We start from the raw sequence: 27,037 nt of genomic DNA on the forward strand, positions 1-27,037 counted from the left end.
CATTTTCCAGAGAACACAGAGATTGGCAAATTTGCCACTGGCGCCCTGTGCTCTTCACAGATGAAAGCAGGTTCACACTGAGCATGTGACAGACGTAACAGAGTCTGGAGACGCCGTGGAGAACGTTCTGCTGCCTGCAACATCCTCCAGCATGACCGGTTTGGCGGTGGGTCAGTCGTGGTGTGGGGTGGCATTTCTTTGGGGGGCCGCACAGCCCTCCATGTGCTCGCCAGAGGTAGCCTGACTGACATTAGGTACCGAGATGAGATCCTCAGACCCCTTGTGAGACCATATGCTGGTGCGGTTGGCCCTGGGTTCCTCCTAATGCAAGACAATGCTAGACCTCATGTGGCTGGAGTGTGTCAGCAGTTCCTGCAAGAGGAAGGCATTGATGCTATGGACTGGCCCGCCCGTTCCCCAGAACTGAATCCAATTGAGCACATCTGGGACATGTCTCGCTCCATCCACCAACGCCACGTTGCACCACAGACTGTCCAGGAGTTGGCGGATGCTTTAGTCCAGGTCTGGGAGGAGATCCCTCAGGAGACCATCCGCCACCTCATCAGGAGCATGCCCAGGCATTGTAGGGAGGTCATACAGGCACATGGAGGCCACACACACTACTGAGCCTCATTTTGACTTGTTTTAAGGACATTACATCAAAGTTGGATCAGCCTGTAGTGTGGTTTTCCACTTTAATTCTGAGTGTGACTCCAAATCCAGACCTCCATGGGTTGATACATTTGATTTCCATTGATAATTTTTGTGTGATTTTGTTGTCAGCACATTCAACTATGTAAAGAAAAAAGTATTTAATAAGAATATTTCATTCATTCAGATCTAGGATGTGTTATTTTAGTGTTCCCTTCATTTTGTTTGAGCAGTGTATAATGGAAGAGAGGACATATTGGATAGATGTTTCTGCACCCACACGGTACCAAGTCACCACGGCAACTAATCTTCAACACTGCAGTGAAAGAAACATGACCCTTGAACAGACGATAGACTTAGCATAGCAGAACGGCACACTAGACCAAACCATAGACTGTTAGCATAGAAGAACAGCACACTAGACCAAACCATAGACTGTTAGCATAGCAGAACAGCACACTAGACCAAACCATAGACTGTTAGCATAGCAGAACAGCACACTAGACCAAACCATAGACTATGGTTGAATGGGCTAGACCAAACCAATCTATAGACTAAATCAACCAATCCAATCTATGGTTGAATGGGCTAGACCAAACCAATCTATAGACTTAATCAACCAATCCAATCTATGGTTGGATGGGCTAGACCAAACCAATCTATGAACTCCTGGAGAGCTACCCTTCTGTAGGTTTTCACTCCAAACCCATGTTGTAACTAACCAGCATATCAACTAGTTAATTATTAGAATTAGGTGTGCTAGATTAGGGTTGGAGTTAAAACCCTACAAGACAGTAGCTCTTCGGGAACAGGGTTGGAGAGCCCTGGACTAAACTAAAGATGACAGCAGCTCTTCAGGAACAGGGTTGGAGAGCCCTGGACTAAACTAAAGATGACAGCAGCTCTTCAGGAACAGGGTTGGAGAGCCCTGGACTAAACTAAAGAGGACCGCAGCTCTTCGGGAACAGGGTTGGAGAGCGCTGGACTAAACTAAAGATGAATTATGTTACTCTTACTGGACGAAGTTAAACCAGCCTTCAGATCAGATTATATCAAAGTTTATTCGCCACGTGCAGTCTCCAGCTTCTGTCTGTCATCCTGGCTGGCTGTACGATCTAGTAGTCTATGTCATCCTGGCTGTACTGTCTAGTAGTCTGTCATCCTGGCTGTACTGTCTAGTAGTCTATATCATCCTGGCTGGCTGTACTGTCTAGTAGTCTGTCATCCTGGCTGTACTGTCTAGTAGTCTATATCATCCTGGCTGGCTGTACTGTCTAGTAGTCTATATCATCCTGGCTGTACTGTCTAGTAGTCTATATCATCCTGGCTTGCTGTACGATCTAGTAGTCTATGTCATCCTGGCTGGCTGTACTGTCTAGTAGTCTATATCATCCTGGCTGTACTGTCTAGTAGTCTGTCATCCTGGCTGGCAGTACTGTCTAGTAGTCTATATCATCCTGGCTGGCTGTACTGTCTAGTAGTCTATATCATCCTGGCTGTACTGTCTAGTAGTCTATATCATCCTGGCTGGCTATACTGTCTAGTAGTCTATATCGTCCTGGCTGTACGATCTAGTAGTCTGTCATCCTGGCTGTACTGTCTAGTAGTCTATATCATCCTGGCTGTACTGTCTAGTAGTCTGTCATCCTGGCTGGCTGTACGATCTAGTAGTCTGTCATCCTGGCTGTACTTTCTAGTAGTCTGTCATCCTGGCTGTACTGTCTAGTAGTCTATATCATCCTGGCTGTACTGTCTAGTAGTCTGCCATCCTGGCTGGCTGTACTGTCTAGTAGTCTGCCATCCTGGATGGCTGTACTGTCTAGTAGTCTGCCATCCTGGCTGGCTGTACTGTCTAGTAGTCTGCCATCCTGGCTGGCTGTACTGTCTAGTAGTCTGCCATCCTGGCTGTACTGTCTAGTAGTCTATATTTTCCTGGCTGTACTGTCTAGTAGTCTATATCATCCTGGCTGTACTGTCTAGTAGTCTGTCATCCTGGCTGTACTGTCTAGTAGTCTATATCCTCCTGGCTGTACTGTCTAGTAGTCTGCCATCCTGGCTGGCTGTACTGTCTAGTAGTCTGTCATCCTGGCTGTACTGTACTGTCTAGTAGTCTATATCCTCCTGGCTGTACTGTCTAGTAGTCTATATCATCCTGGCTGTACTGTCTAGTAGTCTATATTTTCCTGGCTGTACTGTCTAGTAGTCTATATCCTCCTGGCTGTACTGTCTAGTAGTCTATATCATCCTGGCTGTACTGTCTAGTAGTCTATATTTTCCTGGCTGTACTGTCTAGTAGTCTATATCCTCCTGGCTGTACTGTCTAGTAGTCTAGTAGATCAGATTATATCAAAGTTTATTCGCCACGTGCAGTCTCCAGCTTCTGTCTGTCATCCTGGCTGGCTGTACGATCTAGTAGTCTATGTCATCCTGGCTGTACTGTCTAGTAGTCTGTCATCCTGGCTGTACTGTCTAGTAGTCTATATCATCCTGGCTGGCTGTACTGTCTAGTAGTCTGTCATCCTGGCTGTACTGTCTAGTAGTCTATATCATCCTGGCTGGCTGTACTGTCTAGTAGTCTATATCATCCTGGCTGTACTGTCTAGTAGTCTATATCATCCTGGCTTGCTGTACGATCTAGTAGTCTATGTCATCCTGGCTGGCTGTACTGTCTAGTAGTCTATATCATCCTGGCTGTACTGTCTAGTAGTCTGTCATCCTGGCTGGCAGTACTGTCTAGTAGTCTATATCATCCTGGCTGGCTGTACTGTCTAGTAGTCTATATCATCCTGGCTGTACTGTCTAGTAGTCTATATCATCCTGGCTGGCTATACTGTCTAGTAGTCTATATCGTCCTGGCTGTACGATCTAGTAGTCTGTCATCCTGGCTGTACTGTCTAGTAGTCTATATCATCCTGGCTGTACTGTCTAGTAGTCTGTCATCCTGGCTGGCTGTACGATCTAGTAGTCTGTCATCCTGGCTGTACTTTCTAGTAGTCTGTCATCCTGGCTGTACTGTCTAGTAGTCTATATCATCCTGGCTGTACTGTCTAGTAGTCTGCCATCCTGGCTGGCTGTACTGTCTAGTAGTCTGCCATCCTGGATGGCTGTACTGTCTAGTAGTCTGCCATCCTGGCTGGCTGTACTGTCTAGTAGTCTGCCATCCTGGCTGGCTGTACTGTCTAGTAGTCTGCCATCCTGGCTGTACTGTCTAGTAGTCTATATTTTCCTGGCTGTACTGTCTAGTAGTCTATATCATCCTGGCTGTACTGTCTAGTAGTCTGTCATCCTGGCTGTACTGTCTAGTAGTCTATATCCTCCTGGCTGTACTGTCTAGTAGTCTGCCATCCTGGCTGGCTGTACTGTCTAGTAGTCTGTCATCCTGGCTGTACTGTACTGTCTAGTAGTCTATATCCTCCTGGCTGTACTGTCTAGTAGTCTATATCATCCTGGCTGTACTGTCTAGTAGTCTATATTTTCCTGGCTGTACTGTCTAGTAGTCTATATCCTCCTGGCTGTACTGTCTAGTAGTCTATATCATCCTGGCTGTACTGTCTAGTAGTCTATATTTTCCTGGCTGTACTGTCTAGTAGTCTATATCCTCCTGGCTGTACTGTCTAGTAGTCTATATCATCCTGGCTGTACTGTCTAGTAGTCTATATTTTCCTGGCTGTACTGTCTAGTAGTCTATATCCTCCTGGCTGTACTGTCTAGTAGTCTATATCATCCTGGCTGTACTGTCTAGTAGTCTGTCATCCTGGCTGTATGATCTAGTAGTCTATATCATCCTGGCTGGACTGTCTAGTAGTCTGCCATCCTGGCTGGCTGTACTGTCTAGTAGTCTGTCATCCTGGCTGGCTGTACTGTCTAATAGTCTATGTCATCCTGGCTGTACTGTCTAGTAGTCTGCCATCCTGGCTGGCTGTACTGCCTAGTAGTCTGCCATCCTGGCTGGCTGTACTGTCTAGTAGTCTACCATCCTGGCTTGCTGTACTGTCTAGTAGTCTGCCATCCTGGCTGTACTGTCTAGTAGTCTATATCCTCCTGGCTGTACTGTCTAGTAGTCTATATCCTCCTGGCTGTACTGTCTAGTAGTCTATATCCTCCTGGCTGTACTGTCTAGTAGTCTGCCATCCTGGCTGTACTGTCTAGTAGTCTATATCCTCCTGGCTGTACTGTCTAGTAGTCTATATCCTCCTGGCTGTACTGTCTAGTAGTCTATATCCTCCTGGCTGTACTGTCTAGTAGTCTATATCATCCTGCCTGTACTGTCTAGTAGTCTGCCATCCTGGCTGGCTGTACTGTCTAGTAGTCTGTCATCCTGGCTGTACTGTACTGTCTAGTAGTCTATATCCTCCTGGCTGTACTGTCTAGTGGTCTATATCATCCTGGCTGTACTGTCTAGTAGTCTATATTTTCCTGGCTGTACTGTCTAGTAGTCTATATCCTCCTGGCTGTACTGTCTAGTAGTCTATATCATCCTGGCTGTACTGTCTAGTAGTCTGTCATCCTGGCTGGCTGTACTGTCTAATAGTCTATGTCATCCTGGCTGTACTGTCTAGTAGTCTGCCATCCTGGCTGGTTGTACTGTCTAGTAGTCTGACATCCTGGCTGGCTGTACTGTCTAGTAGTCTATATCATCCTGGCTGTACTGTCTAGTAGTCTACATCATCCTGGCTGTACTGTCTTAGTAGTCTGCCATCCTGGCTGTACTGTCTAGTAGTCTATATCATCCTGGCTGGCTGTACTGTCTAGTAGTCTGACATCCTGGCTGGCTGTACTGTCTAGTAGTCTGTCATCCTGGCTGGCTGTACTGTCTAGTAGTCTGTCATCCTGGCTGGCTGTACTGTCTAGTAGTCTGTCATCCTGGCTGTACTGTCCAGTAGTCTATATCATCCTGGCTGTACTGTCTAGTAGTCTGCCATCCTGGCTGTACTGTCTAGTAGTCTATATAATCCTGGCTGTACTGTCTAGTAGTCTGTCATCCTGGCTGGCTGTACTGTCTAGTAGTCTAAATCCTCCTGGCTGTACTGTCTAGTAGTCTATATCATCCTGGCTGTACTGTCTAGTAGTCTACATCATCCTGGCTGTACTGTTTTAGTAGTCTGCCATCCTGGCTGTACTGTCTAGTAGTCTGTCATCCTGGCTGTACTGTCTAGTAGTCTATATCATCCTGACTGTACTGTCCAGTAGTCTATATCATCCTGGCTGTACTGTCTAGTAGTCTATATCATCCTGGCTGGCTGTACTGTCTAGTAGTCTATATCATCCTGGCTGGCTGTACTGTCTAGTAGTCTATATCATCCTGGCTGTACTGTCTAGTAGTCTATATCATCCTGGCTGGCTGTACTGTCTAGTAGTCTGTCATCCTGGCTGTACTGTCTAGTAGTCTGTCATCCTGGCTGGCTGTACTGTCTAGTAGTCTATGTCATCCTGGCTGGCTGTACTGTCTAGTAGTCTGTCATCCTGGCTGGCTGTACTGTCTAGTAGTCTGTCATCCTGGCTGTACTGTCCAGTAGTCTATATCATCCTGGCTGTACTGTCTAGTAGTCTGCCATCCTGGCTGTACTGTCTAGGGGTCTATATCATCCTGGCTGTACTGTCTAGTAGTCTGTCATCCTCGCTGTACTGTCTAGTAGTCTGTCATCCTGGCTGTACTGTCCAGTAGTCTATATCATCCTGGCTGTACTGTCTAGTAGTCTATATCATCCTGGCTGTACTGTCTAGTCAAATCAAATCAAATCAAATGTATTTATATAGCCCTTCGTACATCAGCTGATATCTCAAAGTGCTGTACAGAAACCCAGCCTAAAACCCCAAACAGCAAGCAATGCAGGTGTAGAAGCACGGTGGCTAGGAAAAACTCTCTAGAAAGGCCAAAACCTAGGAAGAAACCTAGAGAGGAACCAGGCTATGTGGGGTGACCAGTCCTCTTCTGGCTGTGCCGGGTGGAGATTATAACAAAACATGGTCAAGATGTTCAAATGTTCATAAATGACCAGCATGGTCGAATAATAATAAGGCAGAATAGTTGAAACTGGAGCAGCAGCACAGTCAGGTGGACTGGGGACAGCAAGGAGTCATCATGTCAGGTATTCCTGGGGCATGGTCCTAGGGCTCAGGTCAGTTGAAACTGGAGCAGCAGCACAGCCAGGTGGACTGGGGACAGCAAGGAGTCATCATGTCAGGTAGTCCTGGGGCATGGTCCTAGGGCTCAGGTCCTCCGAGAGAGAGAAAGAGAGAAGGAGAGAATTAGAGAACGCACACTTAGATTCACACAGGACACCGAATAGGACAGGAGAAGTACTCCAGATATAACAAACTGACCCTAGCCCCCCGACACATAAACTACTGCAGCATAAATACTGGAGGCTGAGACAGGAGGTCTCTAGTAGTCTAATCTCTAGTAGTCTATATCATCCTGGCTGTACTGTCTAGTAGTCTATATCATCCTGGCTGTACTGTCTAGCAGTCTATATCATCGAACTCCATGAAATCACAGTGATGCCGAAACATTGCTGATTTACCAAATAAATTACCGGGAGTTTATATATAGAGTGTTTATTTTCATAGCTTATAGTTTATTCGCAGTAAATCAGCACCTCCACACAAACTGACAAACAGATTTGTTAAGGGTTATCTAGCTACTTCTCTAGTCTCCACTTAGTGCTGCTGGCCATAGCAGTGTGACGTTCCAGCCAAGCAGTCACTCTGTATGAGTCCCAAATGGCACCATATTCCCTATATAGTGCACTGCTTTGACCAGAGCCCTATGGTACCCTATTCCCTATATAGTGCACTGCTTTAGACCGGAGCCCTATGGTACCCTATTCCCTATATAGTGCACTACTTTAGACCGGAGCCCTATGGTACCCTATTCCCTATATAGTGCACTACTTAGACCAGAGCCCTATGGTACCCTATTCCCTATATAGTGCACTGCTTTAGACCGGAGCCCTATTTGGAATGCATAGTTCCTGTCGGCTTTGTTTGTCTTGGTGCCATTTGGTACCATTTGAAAGGAAACACTTTGAAGTTTGAGGAAATGTGAAATTAATGTTGGAGAATAAAACACATTAGAAAAAGACAATACAAAGAAATAAACATGTGTTTTTTTGTATTTTTTTTTAAATGATGACAAAGGCCATGATGATGTATTATCCCAGCCCAGGTGCAATTTCGATTTTGGCCACTAGATGGCAGCAGTGTATGTGCACAGTTTTAGACTGATCCAATGAGCCATTCCATTTATGTTCAAAATTTTGCATCAGGACTGCCCAAATGTACCTAATTGGTTTATTAATAACTTTTCAAGTTCATAACTGTGCACTCTCCTCAAACAATAGCATGGTATTATTTCACTGTAATAGCTACTGTAAATTAGACAGTGCAGTTAGATTAACAAGAATTGAAGCTTTCTTGACAATATCAGATATGTCTATGTCCTGGGAAATGTTCTTGTTACTTACAACCTCATGCTAATTGCATTAGCCTACGTTAGCTCAACCGTCCCGTGGGGGACCCACCAATCCCGTAGAGGCTTCTAAATAAATACAACTTCCTCTGATGGCTTTTCAGCAGAATTAGTCTTGTTTTATTTTTGCGGTTAACAGGATCTTCTTAGAAATTAGAATAGGGAAATATTTATTTTTTTATTTATTTTTTTAACAAAGACGAAGTCACGTTTTAAAACACAGGGCACTGAGGCCACACACATTCTGCTCTCCAGTGTTTTGATAAGGAATAAACATAACTCTCGTAATACTTTAATAAAACTATTAAAAACACTGTCATTGTTTCCCCAGTTACTTATCCCATACAAGGAATTGATCTCTGCAACTGAAAGCAGGATGGACTGCATCGTTGGTATTCACTACAACATGGTTGGAATGCCTTGTGTAGAGGCCAGAGAGTGATCGCACACACACACACACACACACACACACACACACACACACACACACACACAACTTCACTCCAAGCTCCTTTTCTTAGTACTCTATTGTCTTCAGGTGTCTTGTGGTCCGATCCACCTGATCAGGTGTCTTGTGGTCAGATCCACCTGATCAGGAGAACATCATCTAGGGTCGACTCGACAGTGGGTCTTCTGAAGCTGCCTGTCCTTCATTGCAGACACAATCTCTTCCTCCTCCTCCTCCTCCTCCTCCTCCAGGACAGAAATGACCAGGAATTTACTGGTGATATAGTAATACTTTACTGATACAGAGTAATAACCTATATGTTTCTTTGAGAAATAATAACGAACATGGAAGAAATGCTCCTTCCCTGCTCGCATCCCTCCTCTTCACTCTTCCTACCTGTGGGAAAAAAAAACAGATTTTAGGAATACGTGAACTGTCTTAACCCTGTTACAAAACTGTAGGCTACACTGTCTTTCATTGTTTCGTTGAGGCTCTCTCCTCTCTTGGTCTGCACAGTAGTAACACTCGCGCCTTGCTGTGAAAAGATACTCTGTCTCTATAAACACAAGCCATTCAGTGAGTTGGCAGTCTGTAGCCTGCTCTTAATCTGTGACATCACTTTCCCAAACATTCACCCGCTTGGAAGTTTGTCCATATATGGAAGAGCGCTCTTGTTTCATGTAGTCAAGAAATATTTCAGACCGACCAGGGCTACCCGGTGTGTAGGCTATGCAGTTTAGATTTAGCTAGCAGAGAGGGGGAGCAGGGCAGAGCAGGGAGAGGGAGGTAGTGAGTGAGAAAGAGGAGAGAGGCTTCCATGCAGCGAGGAGTTCCAGTATGTGGTTTTACCTTACAAGGTAGATAGACCGTGGCCACGGGAAGCCGCCCGGTGACACGGTACATCAAATCAAATGCCCTTTTACCGCGAAACGCTTGCTTACGAGCTCATTCCCAATGATGCAGAGTTTAAAAATAAAATAGTAACACGAAGATACTAAAGGTATATACACATAGTGTGAACAGGGGATAGTCATACAAAAGTATGTGTACACCCCTTCAAATTAGTGGATTCAGCTCTTTCAGACACACCCGTTGCTTACAAGTGTATAAAATCGAGCCCACAGCCATGCAATCTCCATAGACAAAACATTGGCAGTAGAATGGCCTTAGTGAAGAGCTCAGTGACTTTCAACATGGCACCGTCATAGGATGCCACCATTCCAACAAGTCAGTCTGTCAAATTTCTGCCCTGCTAAATCAAATCAAATCAAATGTATTTATATAGCCCTTCGTACATCAGCTGATATCTCAAAGTGCTGTATAGAAACCCAGCCTAAAACCCCAAACAGCAAGCAATGCAGGTGTAGAGCTGCCCCGGTCAACTGTAAGTGCCGTTATTGTGAAATGGAAACGTCTAGGAGCAACAACGGCTCAGCCGTGAAGTGGTAGGCCACACAAGCTCACAGAACGGGACCACTGAGTTCTGTAGTGCGTAAAAATAGTCTGTCCTCGGTTGCAACACTCACTACCGTGTTCTAAACTGCCTCTGGAAGAAACGTCAGCACAAAAACTGTTTGTCAGGAGCTTCATGAAATGGGTTTCCATGGCTGAGCAGCCGCACACAAGCCTCAGATCACCATGAGCAATGCTGAGCAATCACCATGAGCAATGAGTTGGCTGGAGTGGTGTAAAGCTCGCCGCCGTTGGACTCTGGAGCAGTGGAAAAGCGTTCTCTGGAGTGAAGATTCACGCTTCACCATCTTGGCAGTCCGATGGACAAATCTGGGTTTGGCGGATGCCAGGAGAACGCTACCTGGCCGAATGCATAGTGCCAACTGTAAAGGTCTGGGGTTGTTTTTCATGGTTCGGGCCCCTTAGTTCCAGAGAAGGGAAATCTTAACACTACAGCATAAAATGACATTCTAGAAGATTCTGTGCTTCCAACTTTGTGGCAACAGTTTGGGGAAGGCCCTTTCCTGTTTCAGCATGACAATGCCCCCGTGCACAAAGCGAGCTTCATACAGAAATGGTTTGTTGAGATCTCTGTGTAAGAACCAGACTGGCCAGCTCAGAGCCCTGACCTCAACCCCGTCAAACACCTTTGGGATGAATTCGAACGCAGACTGCGAGCCAGGCCTAATCGCCCAACATTAGTGCCCAACCTCACTAATTATCTTGTGGTTGAATGGAAGCAAGTCCAACATCTAGTGGAAAGCTTTCCCAGAAGAGTGGAGGCTGTTATAGCAGCAATGTTCCTACATCTAGTGGAAAGCCTTCCCAGAAGAGTGGAGGCTGTTAATAGCAGCAAAGGGGGGGACCAACTCCATGTTAACGCTCATGATTGTGAAATGAGATGTTCGACGAGCAGGTGTCCACATACTTTTGTTCGTGTGGTGTAGTTTCAGGGCGTACCCAGATCAGATCAATGTGCAGAGTTACGAGGTATTTGATGTAGATGTGTACATGAAGGCAGCAGGGTAAAGGCCTTCTTTGCAACTCTGCCTGAGATATGGCCAGCATCCCGGAGTCGTCTCTTTACTGTTGACGTTGAGACTGGTGTTTTGCGGGTACTATTTAATGAAGCTGCCAGTTGAGGACTTGTGAGGCGTCTGTTTCTCAAACTAGACATTCTAATGTACATGTCCTCTTGCTCAGTTGTGCACCGGGGCCTCCCACTCCTCTTTCTATTCTGGTTAGAGCCAGTTTGCACTGTTCTGTGAAGGGAGTGGTACACAGCGTTGTATGTGATCTTCAGTTTCTTGTCAATTTCTCGCATGGAATAGCCTTTATTTCTAAGAACAAGAATAGACTGACGAGTTTCAGAAGAAAGGTCTTTGTTTCTAGCCATTTTGAGCCTGTAATCAAACCCACAAATGCTGATGCTCCAGATACTCAACTAGTCTAAAGAAGGCCAGTTTTATTGCTTCTTTAATCAGAACAACAGTTGTCAGCTGTGCTAACACAATAGCAAAAGGGTTTTCTAATGATCAATTAACCTTTTAAAATGATAAACTTGGATTAGCTAACACAACGTGCTATTGGAACACAGGAGTGATGGTTGCTGATAATGGGCCAACTGTACGCCTATGTAGATATTCCATACAAAAATCATTGGTTTCCAGCTACAATAGTGTTTTACAATGTAAACAAGGTCTACGAAGTATTTCTGATCAATTTTATATTATTTTAATGGACAAAATGCTTTTCTTTCAAAAGCAAGCACATTTCTAAGTGACCCCAAACGTTTGAACGGTAGTGTGTACGTAAGCTTGGAGTGATGCGATAACACGTCGTCCCGCTATTGACTCATCAGACCATGCAGTTTATTAGGCTACAGATTAAATCAATTACGATGAACTTCACAGGGTGGAGAAAGTGCACGGTGATGAGCTTCACAGAAGAAGGTGCTCTGGTCAGATGAAACCAAAATTGAACTTTTTGGCAACAATGCAAAACGCTATGTTTGGCGTAAAAGCAACACAGCTGAACACACCATCCCCACTGTCAAACATGGTGGTGGCAGCATCATGGTTTGGGCCTGCTTTTCTTCAGCAGGGACAGGGAAGATGGTTAAAATTGATGGGAAGATGGATGGAGCCAAATACAGGACCATTCTGGAAGAAAACCTGATGGAGTCTGCAAAAGACCTGAGACTGGGACGGAGATTTGTCTTCCAACAAGACAATGATCCAAAACATAAAGCAAAATCTACAATGGAATGGTTAAAAAAATAAACATATCCAGGTGTTAGAATGGCCAAGTCAAAGTCCAGACCTGAATCCAATCGAGAATCTGTGGAAAGAACTGAAAACTGCTGTTCACAAATGCTCTCCATCCAACCTCACTGAGCTCGAGCTGTTTTGCAAGGAGGAATGGGAAAAAATGTCAGTCTCTCGATGTGCAAAACTGATAGAGACATACCCCAAGCGACTTACAGCTGTAATCGCAGCAAAAGGTGGCGCTACAAAGTATTAACTTAAGGGGGCTGAATAATTTTGCACGCCCAATTTTTCAGTTTTTGATTTGTTAAAAAAGTTTGAAATATCCAATAAATGTCGTTCCACTTCATGATTGTGTCCCACTTGTTGTTGATTCTTCACAAAATACAGTTTTATATCTTTATGTTTGAAGCCTAAAACACAGTTTTATTATGTGCACTGTGTCATCACACACAGTTTATTATGTGCACTGTGTCATCACACACATCCTTTTATTATGTGCACTGTGTCATCACACACAGTTTATTATGTGCACTATGTCATCACACACATCCTTTTATTATGTGCACTATGTCATCACACACATCCTTTTATTATGTGCACTATGTCATCACACACAGTTTATTATGTGCACTATGTCATCACACACATCCTTTTATTATGTGCACTGTGTCATCACACACAGTTTATTATGTGCACTATGTCATCACACACATCCTTTTATTATGTGCACTGTCATCACACACATCATTTTATTATGTGCACTGTGTCATCACACACAGTTTATTATGTGCACCGTGTCATCACACAGTTTTATTATGTGCACTGTGTCATCACACAGTTTTATTATGTGCACTGTGTCATCACACATCCTTTTATTGTGTGCACTATGTCATCAAACACATCCTTTTATTATGTGCACTGTGTCATCACACACATCCTTTTATTATGTGCACTGTCATCAAACACATCCTTTTATTATGTGCACTGTGTCATCACACACATCCTTTTATTATGTGCACTGTCATCAAACACATCCTTTTATTATGTGCACTATGTCATCACACACATCCTTTTATTATGTGCACTGTCATCAAACACATCCTTTTATTATGTTCACTGTCATCAAACACATCATTTTATTATGTGCACTATGTCATCACACACATCCTTTTATTATGTGCACTGTGTAATCACACACATCCTTTTATTATGTGCACTATGTCATCAAACACATCCTTTTATTATGTGCACTGTGTCATCACACACATCCTTTTATTATGTGCACTATGTCATCACACACATCCTTTTATTATGTGCACTATGTCATCACACACAGTTTTATTACGTGCACTGTGTCATCACACACATCATTTTATTATGTGCACTATGTCATCACACACATCCTTTTATTATGTGCACTATGTCATCACACACAGTTTTATTACGTGCACTGTGTCATCACACACATCCTTTTATTATGTGCACTATGTCATCACACACATCCTTTTATTGTGTGCACTGTGTCATCACACACAGTTTTATTACGTGCACTGTGTCATCACACACATCCTTTTATTATGTGTACTATGTCATCACACACATCCTTTTATTATGTGCACTGTGTCATCACACACAGTTTATTATGTGCACTGTGCCATCACTCACAGTTTATTATATGACTGTGTCATCACACACAGTTTATTATGTGCACTATGTCATCACACACATCCTTTTATTATGTGCACTATGTCATCACACACATCCTTTTATTATGTGCACTGTGTCATCACACACAGTTTTATTACGTGCACTATGTCATCACACACATCCTTTTATTATGTGCACTGTCATCACACACATCATTTTATTATGTGCACTGTGTCATCACACACAGTTTATTATGTGCACTGTGTCATCACACAGTTTTATTATGTGCACTGTGTCATCACACATCCTTTTATTGTGTGCACTATGTCATCAAACACATCCTTTTATTATGTGCACTGTGTCATCACACACATCCTTTTATTATGTGCACTGTCATCAAACACATCCTTTTATTATGTGCACTGTGTCATCACACACATCCTTTTATTATGTGCACTGTCATCAAACACATCCTTTTATTATGTGCACTATGTCATCACACACATCCTTTTATTATGTGCACTGTCATCAAACACATCCTTTTATTATGTTCACTGTCATCAAACACATCATTTTATTACGTGCACTGTGTCATCACACACATCCTTTTATTATGTGCACTATGTCATCAAACACATCCTTTTATTACGTGCACTGTGTCATCACACACATCCTTTTATTATGTGCACTATGTCATCACACACATCCTTTTATTATGTGCACTATGTCATCACACACAGTTTTATTACGTGCACTGTGTCATCACACACATCATTTTATTATGTGCACTATGTCATCACACACATCCTTTTATTATGTGCACTATGTCATCACACACAGTTTTATTACGTGCACTGTGTCATCACACACATCCTTTTATTATGTGCACTATGTCATCACACACATCCTTTTATTGTGTGCACTGTGTCATCACACACAGTTTTATTACGTGCACTGTGTCATCACACACATCCTTTTATTATGTGTACTATGTCATCACACACATCCTTTTATTATGTGCACTGTGTCATCACACACAGTTTATTATGTGCACTGTGCCATCACTCACAGTTTATTATATGACTGTGTCATCACACACAGTTTATTATGTGCACTATGTCATCACACACATCCTTTTATTATGTGCACTATGTCATCACACACAGTTTATTATGTGCACTGTGTCATCACACACATCATTTTATTATGTGCACTGTCATCACACACAGTTTTATTACGTGCACTGTGTCATCACACACATCATTTTATTATGTGCACTATGTCATCACACACATCCTTTTATTATGTGCACTATGTCATCACACACATCCTTTTATTATGTGCACTGTGTCATCACGGTTTTATTATGTGCACTATGTCATCACACACATCCTTTTATTATGTGCACTATGTCATCACACACATCCTTTTATTATGTGCACTATGTCATCACACACATCCTTTTATTATGTGCACTGTGTAATCACACACAGTTTATTATGTGCACTGTGTCATCACACACATCCTTTTATTATGTGCACTGTGTCATCACGGTTTTATTATGTGCACTATGTCATCACACACATCCTTTTATTATGTGCACTGTGTCATCACGGTTTTATTATGTGCACTATGTCATCACACACATCCTTTTATTAAATAAGTCAATTTGATAGAAAAACATATCTCGTAAAGAAATAGTTTTTATGCAGATTTTAGAATATTTGCATAAAAATCGGTAACCAATTGGATGGAAACTTAGCTACTGAAATAAAACATTTCCCAAATGCTGGAAGGGGGGGGCTTTTGTGAAAAGTTTTGGGAGCCCCAGGCCTAGAGGACGTGTGGCTCTGTCTATCTGTCTGTCTGTCTGTCTGTCTGTCTGTCTGTCTGTCTGTCTGTCTGTCTGGCAACAAGTTACATGTCTGTCTGTCTGTCTGTCTGTCTGTCTGTCTGTCTGTCTGTCTGGCAACAAGTTACATAGATGTCTGTCTGTCTGTCTGGCAACAAGTTACATAGATGTCTGTCTGTCTGTCTGTCTCTCTGGCAACAAGTTACATATATGTTGTGTGTCTGTCTATCTCTCTGTTTGTCTGTCTGGCAACAAGTTACATATTTGTTGTGCGTCTGTCTATCTCTCTGTTTGTCTGTCTGGCAACAAGTTACATAATGTCCTGTGTTTGTCTGTCTGTCTGTCTGGCAACAAGCTACATAGATGTTGCGTGTGTCTGTCTGTCTGTCTATCTATCTGTCAACAAGTTGCATTGATGGCGCAACTCCTATCCACCTCTCTACCTCTCTTTCTGACAGATGAAGAGGAGGATGGGTGTGGTCTCCTCTTCCAGGTGGAAAACGCGGCTTCTGAAACAGAAAATGGCCTCAAGCTAGGGGGAGGTGCGCTTTTGTTGTAGGTATACACAGACTAAATTACCCTAATACGGGTGGTAGAACTGGCGCGCATTACGCATTTATGTCTAGATTTGCATCGTTTCAAACTACATGAAACACATTAGAATGTCTCGAATCGAAGTACAGCACCCAATGTATACTAATAGAACTACATAGCCTACATTAAGTCTCTGCACTGACAGCTGCTACAGCCAATTATGTTGGACTTGTTGGTGGTGGGCGGGCCATAGAACTCCTGTGTATCCAATGACGTTGCATTTAGCTTTTTTTTTAATGATATTTCATTACAGCAAAGTTTAGCTTCTATCTCCGCCAGTGTTCAAGGACATGCCTACTTACCCGTTTTAGATCGGTGGGTGAAAAAAAATAGTTGGATAGAAAAGGATAGACAGAAGGTGAAGGGTTTTGTGTGAGTTTAGCTGAGAGAGCGAGAGAAACTGAGAGTCAGCAGCAAGCGAGATACAGTGAAGCCCGTGTGACCGTTAATTTCATCCACACCGTCTTGGTCGTGCGGTATACGGTAACAACATACCGCTGCAACATCACCTCCGGTCCACCGCGGAGTACCGTACCGGTAAAACACAGTGAACGCGAGGAAGTGTAATCCATGCCTACTTTCGACATGAACCCGTATGACGGAGATGAAAACGATTATATGCCTCAGGAAGATGACTGGGACCGGGATATGCTGTTGGACCCGGCGTGGGAGAAGCAGCAGAGAAAGGTGAATAGAATACATTTTAGGGTGTGATCTATCTAGCTCCGAGTCCCTCCTGGTGGGTAAAGGTGTTTGAATGCCTCTACCTCCACCTCTGAATGCTGCAGAGATGAGAGGGACGTAAGCGCAGCAGACAACCTGTAGGCTACTTTGACATTGATACGGCTCTTTGATGGTTGGAACTTGGGAACATTATTATTGTCCAAAATATATTGGACCATGACTTTTACAACAAAAATACATGTTAATGTTTTTACACTACATTTATTAAACTCCGAGTTAAATTCCTCAACTTTTTTTTCTCTTCAAAATAAGGGTTTAGCCTACTAGAACCACGAGAAGATTTGAACTGACATAAACATTAGGTGGAGGATGTGTGTTTTATCATCACGCGTAAAAGCAGCCGGTTAGCCTGTAATTGAAGCAGCATATTGTCTGTAGCCCGGACGAGTGGCCTAATCTCCCGTATACCCATCCCCCCCCCTAGAAAAACTATTAGTCCTGGAAATAACCCGCCCACCTCGCAGAGCAACAGATGTCAGACCTGCGCCTCGACATTCAACTGCTATATCGTGTCTCCTCTTCCCGTCTCCTCTCCTTCTATTGTAGACCTTCCCTATCCGCATAATGTCTGGTGATGTCAACCATATTATAGTGGTCTATGTGATGATTCAGGCATACTTTATCATACAATTACACTACAGAACATACTTTGTTTTTGTTAGTGTTGATGCTCACGGGTAGTGTTCCTAGGCCGTCCTTGTAAATAATAATTTGTTCTTTAACTGACTTGCCTACTTTAAATAAAGGTTAAATAAAAAACTACATTGGATCGATAAGCCTGTAATATAATTGAAGACCCTTAAGAAAAAATATTGCATTCAGAGTGCAGTGTAACAGCTGTACGTACAATACAAATCATGCATCCAAAATTACACGTTATTTTGCTGCCGTACTTTTGCAGTGTAACTGAAGTTATAGTGCAGTATTACTGCGTCCAAAAATACCACAGTCGACTGCAGATACTGCGTTTTTATTGCAGTTTCAAAACGGCTTTCTTTTTTTTTGTAAGAGGGGTATGATTAGTTCAGATCAGAGCTATTTGCCCAGGTATGACTGGGCAAGACTTCGCAATGGAGTCGTTCAAATGAAAGTATATCGAGAATGGGTGAAAAAAACAGTTTACATATACAATTTGAGCGCTCTCTTTTTCTCTCCCACACTTTAAATGTATATATATTTTTTTGTTGCATTGAAAAAAAGAGGGAAGAAAATGGGGTGGAATCTGAGTAAGCAGTGTGGTTAGAAGGGTAGGGCTTGGATGTGAGCGAGCGTGCCCTAAAATGGTAATAATCGTCCCCCTTCTCGTGCAGCAGCAGTTGGAAAAGCGTTTTCCTTTCCTCATTTTTTTTTTCCTGCTTGGGAAGCTTCAGCTTCTAGTTTCCTGAATTATGCCGTCACCGCCACACGGCGACCGGTGTGAGAGCACCGGGGATGTTAGCACCGGGGCGGCTAGGTATGCGAGGTTAGGGGGTCGCACGTAAATAATTACAGATGCTGGGAGACAACAACTAGCACAAGCCTGTCTTTTTACCTCAATATAGTATTTTCTCGAAACACTGACTACAGCAGTTGGTGCTGTTAGAGTAGTTATCATAGTAGCCAACTACCATGGAACACGTGAGAATCCACCGGTACTGTTGCTGGCCCTTTATTTAAATAACATGACAGTTTGTTTAGAGGAAGGGACCACTAAATATACCCTAATGTTCTCAGTTTATGACGAGATGTTCCTTAGATATTTACAGGAAGTGCATTCAGTAGAGGTGACATATAAACTAGACCAAACAAGGACTTACAAGTTGTAATGCGATGCATTTTGGCTGTTTATACCATGGCATTGTTGAATACTCGTTTCTGATTGGCTTGAAGTGCATTCTAGAGCGTGCATTATTTCCCTGTAACGCACGGTATATCAGCACGGTAGAATTGAATGGCTATAGTTAATGTTCTATGTTAGAGCTGCCTTTGAAAGCAAATGTCAAATAGAAAATATAATTGCCATTGTTGAATTCGATGCTCATAATAGCAAGCTAGAACTGATGGTTTGGTTAGCTAAACCATAACCCAGTATTAGACTAAAAGAGACTAACGTTAGTCCTTAGTCCAAGGACCTTACATGTGTAACAGTATAACTTTAGACCGTCCCCTCGCCCTCGCGCTACTCCAAGGTCTCAGAGCAAGTGACGTCACCGATTCGAAACGCTATTTAGCGCGCACCACAGCTAACTAAGCTAGCCGTTTCACATCCGTTGTACATGTTCTGTTTAAAGGGCGAATTGGTTCTGGAAGCCAAAAACAGTCAAAATACCCCATCTAAACGTGAAACGATTCTCAACTGCGGTACGGTTCTAGAAACATAAATCACTCTACTTCAATCTCACGTCAGCAGACCCGAGAAAGAGAGGCCTCGGCCGCCCACAGTCATGTAAACAATGGGACAAAAGGCATCCGGTGAGAGTTCAGACTACCACTTGATCCGAGTGATATATCAGTAGTTGGGAAGGGATGACAACAAATCATATGACAACCAAAACATAAACAGTGAGTGGAGTCATACTCTGATTGAGTTTGTGTTTTGAGTTGAGTGGAGTCATACTCTGTTGAACTTTGTGTTTTGAGTGAGTGGAGTCATACTCTGTTGAACTTTGTGTTTTGAGTGAGTGGAGTCCTACTCTGATGGAGTTTGTGTTTTGAGTGAGTGGAGTCCTACTCTGATGGAGTTTGTGTTTTGAGTGAGTGGAGTCCTACTCTGATGGAGTTTGTGTTTTGAGTGAGTGGAGTCATACTCTGTTGAACTTTGTGTTTTGAGTGAGTGGAGTCCTACTCTGATGGAGTTTGTGTTTTGAGTGAGTGGAGTCATACTCTGTTGGTGTTTGTGTTTTGAGTGAGTGGAGTCATACTCTGATGGACTTTGTGTTTTGAGTGAGTGGAGTCATACTCTGATGGAGGTTGTGTTTTGAGTGAGTGTAGTCCTACTCTGATTGAGTTTGTGTTTTGAGTCAAAATCAAATCAAATCAAATTGTATTTGTCACATACACATGGTTAGCAGATGTTAATGCAAGTGTAGCGAAATGCTTGTGAGTGAGTGAGTGGAGTCATACTCTGTTGGTTGGGTTTTGGGGGGGAGAACCCCTCAGGGCTCATCCCTCCTCAGTGGCTTGACTACTCCGTATGGTCACACATCACCAGATTCCTAATTGTATCATGTGTTTCTGAACACAAAGAGAGAGAGAAGTGGGTTATTGTTTGGAGCTCTGACTAGACTAAAAACATTATGGGATGTGAGCACGCTGGGAGGGATGGGAGCACACTGGGAAGGATGGGAGCACACTGGAAGGGATGGGAGCACACTGGGAGGGATGGGAGCACGCTGGGAGGGATGGGAGCACGCTGGGAGGGATGGGAGCACGCTGGGAGGGATGGGAGCACGCTGGGAGGGATGGGAGCACGCTGGGAGGGATGGGAGCACACTGGGAGGGATGGGAGCACGCTGGGAGGGATGGGAGCACGCTGGGAGGGATGGGAGCACACTGGGAGGGATGGGAGCACACTGGGAGGGATGGGAGCACACTGGGAGGGATGGGAGCACACTGGGAGGGATGGGCATCACTTAAGACTCTACTGCATCACTTAAGACTCTTCTGCCATTCATTCCAATTAGACTGGTTTTTGGATTTATCCCTGAACAAGATGGCTGCCATTTTTCGCCCCATTCTGGAACTTTGAGGGTTTTATGACATAACCCCTCTAGTAATTGAATGGTGTGTCTATGGTTTCCTCTACCAGGGTTGTTTTTCTGACTGAGGGATATAGTGTTGTTGACATAGCATGTCTGAACTTGACTCTCTCAGGTATAAAGGCTCTCTCTCCAGATCTCCTTATCTGTGAATGCCTCTCCTCTCCAAGTACCCCTCTCTGAGGCACATGGGGTGGGGTCGGCTGTGGGCGGGCCACACATTTTCATTGGTTCTAACAGATCAGCTAGTTAGTTGGCTAACATTGTAGGTTTACACACAGTCATGTCTAACAATAAAAATCATTGTTTTCTAATTTATGTTGCCTGTAACTACTTTTTATGCATGCATATGGCAATTTCACACATGGAAAACATTTGTTTACTCTGTTGCTATGGTCACTGTCTGTGTCATCCTGTGTGTGTGAACTAGTGGAGTTTGCGGTTCGCCTTCAAAATAAAAGTCCCCCATTTTTAAAGTTCTGTTGGGACTTAAAATACTGAAATAAGACTGTAGAAAAATATCTTTGTAGTAGACACTTACATATGATTATAACTTAATAATGACACCTTAGTTTCATTCTCTCTCTCTCTCTCTCTCTCTCTCTCTCTCGTCCTTCCCAACTCTCTGTCTCTCTCCCTCCCTCTTCTCTCTCTCTCCTTCCCTTCTTGATTGTTCTCTCTTTCTCTCTCTGTCACTCCTCCCTCTTTCTCTATCTCTGAATGCAATTTCAATTTAAGGGGCTTTATTGGCATGGGGAAACATATGTTAACATTGCCAAAGCAGATAGTAAACAAAAGTGAAATAAACAAAACAAATGAACAGTAAACATTCACAGAAGTTCTAAAGGAATAGAGAATGTCATATTATATCTTTATACAATGTTGTAACGATGTGCAAATAGTACAAAAGGGAAAATAAATAAACATAAATATGGGTTGTATTTACAATGGTGTTTGTTCTTCACTGGTTGCCCTTTTCTCGTGGCAACAGGTCACAAATCTTGCTGCTGTGATGGCACACTGTGGTATTTCACACATTTCACACACGAGTTCATCAAAATTGGATTTGTTTTCAAATTCTTTGTGGGTCTGTGTAATCTGAGGGAAATATGTGTCTCTAATATGGTCATACATTGGGCAGGAGGTTAGGAAGTGCAGCTCAGTTTCCACCTCATTTTGTGGGCAGTGAGCACATAGCCTGTCTTCTCTTGAAAGCCAGATCTGCCTATGGCGGCCTTTCTCAATAGCAAGGCTATGCTCACTGAGTCTGTACATAGTCAAAGCTTTCCTTAAGTTTAGGTAAGTCACAGTGGTCAGGTATTCTGCCACTGTGTACTCTCTGTTTAGGGCCAAAAAGCATTCTAGTTTGCTCTGTTTTTTTTGTAAATTCTTTCCAATGTGTCAAGTAATTATCTTTTAGTTTTCTCATGATTTGGTTGCGTCTAATTGTGTTGCTGTCCTGGGGCTCTGTGGAGGTCTGTTTGTGTTTGTGAACAGAGCCCCAGGACCAGCTTGCTTAGGGGACTCTTCTCCAGGTTCATCTCTCTGCTCTGCATGCATTATTTGGTGTTCTACGTTGTACACGGAGGATATTTTTGCAGAATTCTGCGTGCAGAGTCTCAATTTGGTGTTTGTCCCATTTTGTGAAGTCTTGGTTGGTGAGCGGACCCCAGACCTCACAACCATAAAGGGCAATGGGCTCTATGACTGATTCAAGTATTTTTAGCCAAATCCTAATTGGTATGTTGAAATTTATGTTTCTTTTGATGGCATAGAATGCCCTTCTCGCCTTGTCTCTCAGATCGTTCACAGCTTTGTGGAAGTTACCTGTGGCGCTGATGTTTAGGCCAAGGTATGTATAGTTTTTTGTGTGCTCTAGGGAAACAGTGTCTAGATGGAATTTGTATTTGTGGTCCTGGTGACTGGACCTTTTTTGGAACACCATTATTTTGGTCTTACTGAGATTTACTGTCAGGGCCCAGGTCTGACAGAATCTGTGCATAAGATCTAGGTGCTGCTGTAGGCCCTTCTTGGTTGGGGACAGAAGCACCAGATCATCAGCAAATAGTAGACATTTGACTTCAGATTCTAGTAGGTTGAGGCCGGGCGCTGCAGACTGTTGTAGTGCCCTCGCCCATTCGTTGATATATATGTTAAAGAGGGTATATAAACTCAGCAAAAAAAGAAAATGTCCTCTCACTGTCAACTGCGTTTATTTTCAGCAAACTTAACACGTGTAAATATTTGAATGAACATAACAAGATTCAACAACTGAGACGTAAACTGAACAAGCTCCACAGACATGTGACTAACAGAAATTGAATAATGTGTCCCTGAACAAAGGGGGGTCAAAATCAAAAGTAACAGTCAGTATCTGGTGTGGCCACCAGCTGCATTAAGTACTGCAATGCATCTCCTCCTCATGGGCTGCACCAGATTTTCCAGTTCTTGCTTTGAGATGTTACCCCACTCTTCCACCAAGGCAGCTGCAAGTTCCCGGACATTTCTGGGGCGAATGGCCCTAGCCCTCACCCTACGATCAAACAGGTCCCAGACGTGCTAAATGGGATTGAGATCCGGGCTCTTCACTGGCCATGGCAGAACACTGACAATCCTGTCTTGCAGGAAATCACGTACAGAACGAGCACTATGGCTGGTGGCATTGTCATGCTGGAGGGTCATGTCAGGATGAGCCTGCAGGAAGGGTACCACATGAGGATGTCTTCCCTGTAACACACAGCATTGAGATTGTCTGCATTGACAACAAGCTCAGTCCGATGATGCTGTGACACACCGCCCCAGACCATGACGGACCCTCCACCTCCTAATCGATCCCGCTCCAGAGTACAGGCCTCGGTGTAACACTCATTCCTTCAACGATAAACACAAATCCGACCATCACCCCTGGTGAGACAAAAACCCGACACGTCAATGACGAGCACTTCTTTTCAGTCCTGTCTGGTCCAGCGACGGTGGGTTTGTGCCCATTGGTGACGTTGTTGCCGGTGATGTCTTGTGAGGACCTGACTTACAACAGGCCTACAAGCCCTCAGTCCAGCCTCTCTCAGCCTATTGCGGACAGTCTGAACACTGATGGAGGGATTGTGTGTTCCTGGTGTAACTTGGACAGTTGTTGTTGCCATCCTGTACCTGTCCCACAGGTGTGATGTTCGGATGTACCGATCCTGTGCATATAATCAATCAGATGTATTTATAAAGCCCTTCTTATCAGCTGATATCTCAAAGTGCTGTACAGAAACCCAGCCTAAAACCCCCAACAGCAAGAAATGCAGGTGTAGAAGCACGGTGGCTAGGAAAAACTCCCTAGAAAGGCCAGAACCTAGGAAGAAACCTAGAGAGGAACCAGGCTATGTGGGGTGGCCAGTCCTCTTCTGGCTGTGCCGGGTGGAGATTATAACAGAACATGGCCAAGATGTTCAAAAGTTCATAAATGACCAGCATGGTCAAATAATAATAATCACAGTGGTTGTCGAGGGTGCAGCACGTCAGCACCTCAGGAGTAAATGTCAGTTGGCTTTTCATAGCCGATTATTAAGAGTATCTCTACCGCTCCTGCTGTCTCTAGAGAGTTGAAAACAGCAGGTCTGGGACAGGTAGCACGTTCGGTGAACAGGTCAGGGTTCCATAGCCGCAGGCAGAACAGTTGAAACTGGAGCAGCAGCATGGCCAGGTGGACTGGGGACAGCAAGGAGTCATCAGGCCAGGTAGTCCTGAGGCATGGTCCTAGGGCTGGATGACTGGCTGATTAAATGACTAGTTGACTGACTGGCTGGATGACTGGCTGATTGAATGACTAGTTGACTGACTGGCTGGATGACTGGCTGATTGAATGACTGGTTGACTAACTGGCTGGATGACTGGCTGATTGAATCTGGTTGACTGACTGGCTGGATGACTGGCTGATTGAATGACTAGTTGACTGACTGGCTGGATGACTGGCTGATTGAATGACTGGTTGACTGACTGGCTGGATGACTGGTTGATTGAATGACTGGCTGGATGACTGGCAGATTGAATGACTAGTTGACTGACTGGCTGGATGACTGGCTGATTGAATGACTGGTTGACTGACTGGCTGGATGACTGGCTGATTGAATGACTGGTTGACTGACTGGCTGATTGAATGACTGGTTGACTGACTGGCTGGATGACTGACTGATTGAATTACTGGTTGACTGACTGGCTGGATGACTGGCTGATTGAATGACTGGTTGACTGACTGGCTGGATGACTGGCTGATTGACTGACTGGTTGCTGAGGGCTGATTTGTCCAGGCTTGTCCTTATAAGGAAACGACTGAGTTGTTGCACCTTCAATTTGCCCCCCCCCCCCTCCAAGCCCCGCCCCTTCTCCGTCTGCAGCCTTGGCACCTCCTACATTCCCCAGCCCAACCTGTCTCCTTTGTGCTATGGGGAAGATAAGGTTTGAATTGATTCCACAATCCATTAAGTTCCAGGATAAATTATTGTTCATAGCATTCCAACCATGGCTGAGTCTGAGCCTGAAGGAAATAGCAAGGCAAGCTCTCTTGGCCTCGCAGCACAAATCTGGCTGACATTACAGTCCTGAACACGGCTCCGTTCTCTGTCTCTGTAAACTAAAAGAGAGACGTATGGGCTTAGTCCCAAACGGCACCCTATTCCCTATATAGTGCACTACTTTGGACCAGGACCCTATGGACCTATAGTGAATAGGGTGTCGTTTGAGACTCACCCAGGTTAGGGTTAGGTTAGGGGAATATTAACCCAACCCCAAAAGGTGTTGAGTAGCCACAGGTCATCAGTCCATCATACCCCATTTTTTTATGAACAAAAAAAAAAGCCAACAAATACATTTAAAATGAATACAAATTAAACGGAAAGAAAACAAAAGGGGAAATGGGGATTTCAAAAGAAACAAGACTCATAAGATGACGTGTTTTATTTATTTATCCAGTGTGCAACCAGGGGGGAAAAAAATATCCTAGGCCACCTTTACTCCACACACAGAGATGCTCTACAATGCTCTGCCACTTTGGAGCCCCACGTGTCGTGCACATAAACTGATTGTAATTGATAACATTAGTCAGTGAAAGCGCCAACTATGCTGTTTCCATGTAGTGCTGGGAAAAAATACCTGGAAACATGCAGACAACAATGCAGACCACAATGCAGACAGATTGCCCCCCCCCCCCCCCCCCCCCCACACACACACACACACACACACACACACACACACACACACACACACACACACACCACTCTGCCCCAGGCTCGGTCATTATTGAACACATTGGGCTCCAGAGTGGCGCAGCGGTCTAAGCCACTGCATCTCAGTGCTAGAGGTGTCACTACCCTGGTTTGATTCCAGGCTGTATCACAACCGGCCGTGATTGGGAGTCCCATAGGGCGTCGCACAATTGGCCCACGCGTCGTCCGGGTTAGGCCGGTGTAGGCCGTCACTGTAAATAAAATAACAATTGTTCTTAACTGACACGCCTAGCTTGAAGAAAGGTATAATAACAGTGTCTCTCTCGGTGGAAGCAGGCAGAAATATTCTAGAAATATTCTAGCACCTGTGTGTGTGTGTGTGTGTGTGTGTGTGTGTGTGTTGTCTAACTTTTCTTGAAAAGCGTTTCCTCTTTGCCTTCCAACATCGCCCCCTGACCCTCCAAGTTGGATGAGGAAGTCAGTTCTCAACGGGTCCTGGTTCTCAGCTGAGGTTCTTATCCACAAATCATCTTTCTTTGGACAAGTGGTATTCACACTCCAGAGCTCAATCACAACATTTTGCTTTCTGCCTACAACTATGCTAGACGTGTGTATTATTGAATGAGATCTTCTGTAAATGCAGTACAATGAAGGGTAGTTCCTGGAGTACAGTGCAGTTCGCTATGAATGAGCTAGTTCCTGGAGTACAGTGCAGTTCGCTATGAATGAGCTAGTTCCAGGAGTACAGTGCAGTTCGCTATGAATGAGCTAGTTCCTGGAGTACAGTACAGTTCGCTATGAATGAGCTAGTTCCTGGAGTACAGTGCAGTTCGCTATGAATGAGCTAGTTCCTGGAGTACAGTGCAGTTCGCTATGAATGAGCTAGTTCCTGGAGTACAGTACAGTTCACTATGAATGAGCTAGTTCCTGAAGTACAGTACAGTTCACTATGAATGAGCTA

General features: G+C 44.0%; 1 protein-coding gene across 3 annotated transcripts in view; it reads left to right on the top strand.

Annotated features, from left to right (window-relative positions):
* The first annotated feature begins 16,641 nt into the window (after positions 1 to 16,641).
* The window catches only part of LOC110512290 (alpha-actinin-1-like), a 116,224-nt gene continuing 105,828 nt past the window's right edge, over positions 16,642 to 27,037 (top strand). For 2 of the 3 annotated variants that reach the window (XM_036955342.1, XM_036955344.1), the window contains exon 1: positions 16,642 to 17,072. In XM_036955342.1, coding sequence (XP_036811237.1) covers positions 16,956 to 17,072 — 117 coding nt within the window. In that variant the 5' untranslated portion in view covers positions 16,642 to 16,955. The remainder of the gene's footprint in view (positions 17,073 to 27,037) is intronic. The other variant, XM_036955343.1, reaches the window with a different exon arrangement.

This window comes from Oncorhynchus mykiss, chromosome 19 (assembly GCF_013265735.2).
Source record: "Oncorhynchus mykiss isolate Arlee chromosome 19, USDA_OmykA_1.1, whole genome shotgun sequence".
Taxonomy (NCBI): domain Eukaryota; kingdom Metazoa; phylum Chordata; class Actinopteri; order Salmoniformes; family Salmonidae; genus Oncorhynchus; species Oncorhynchus mykiss.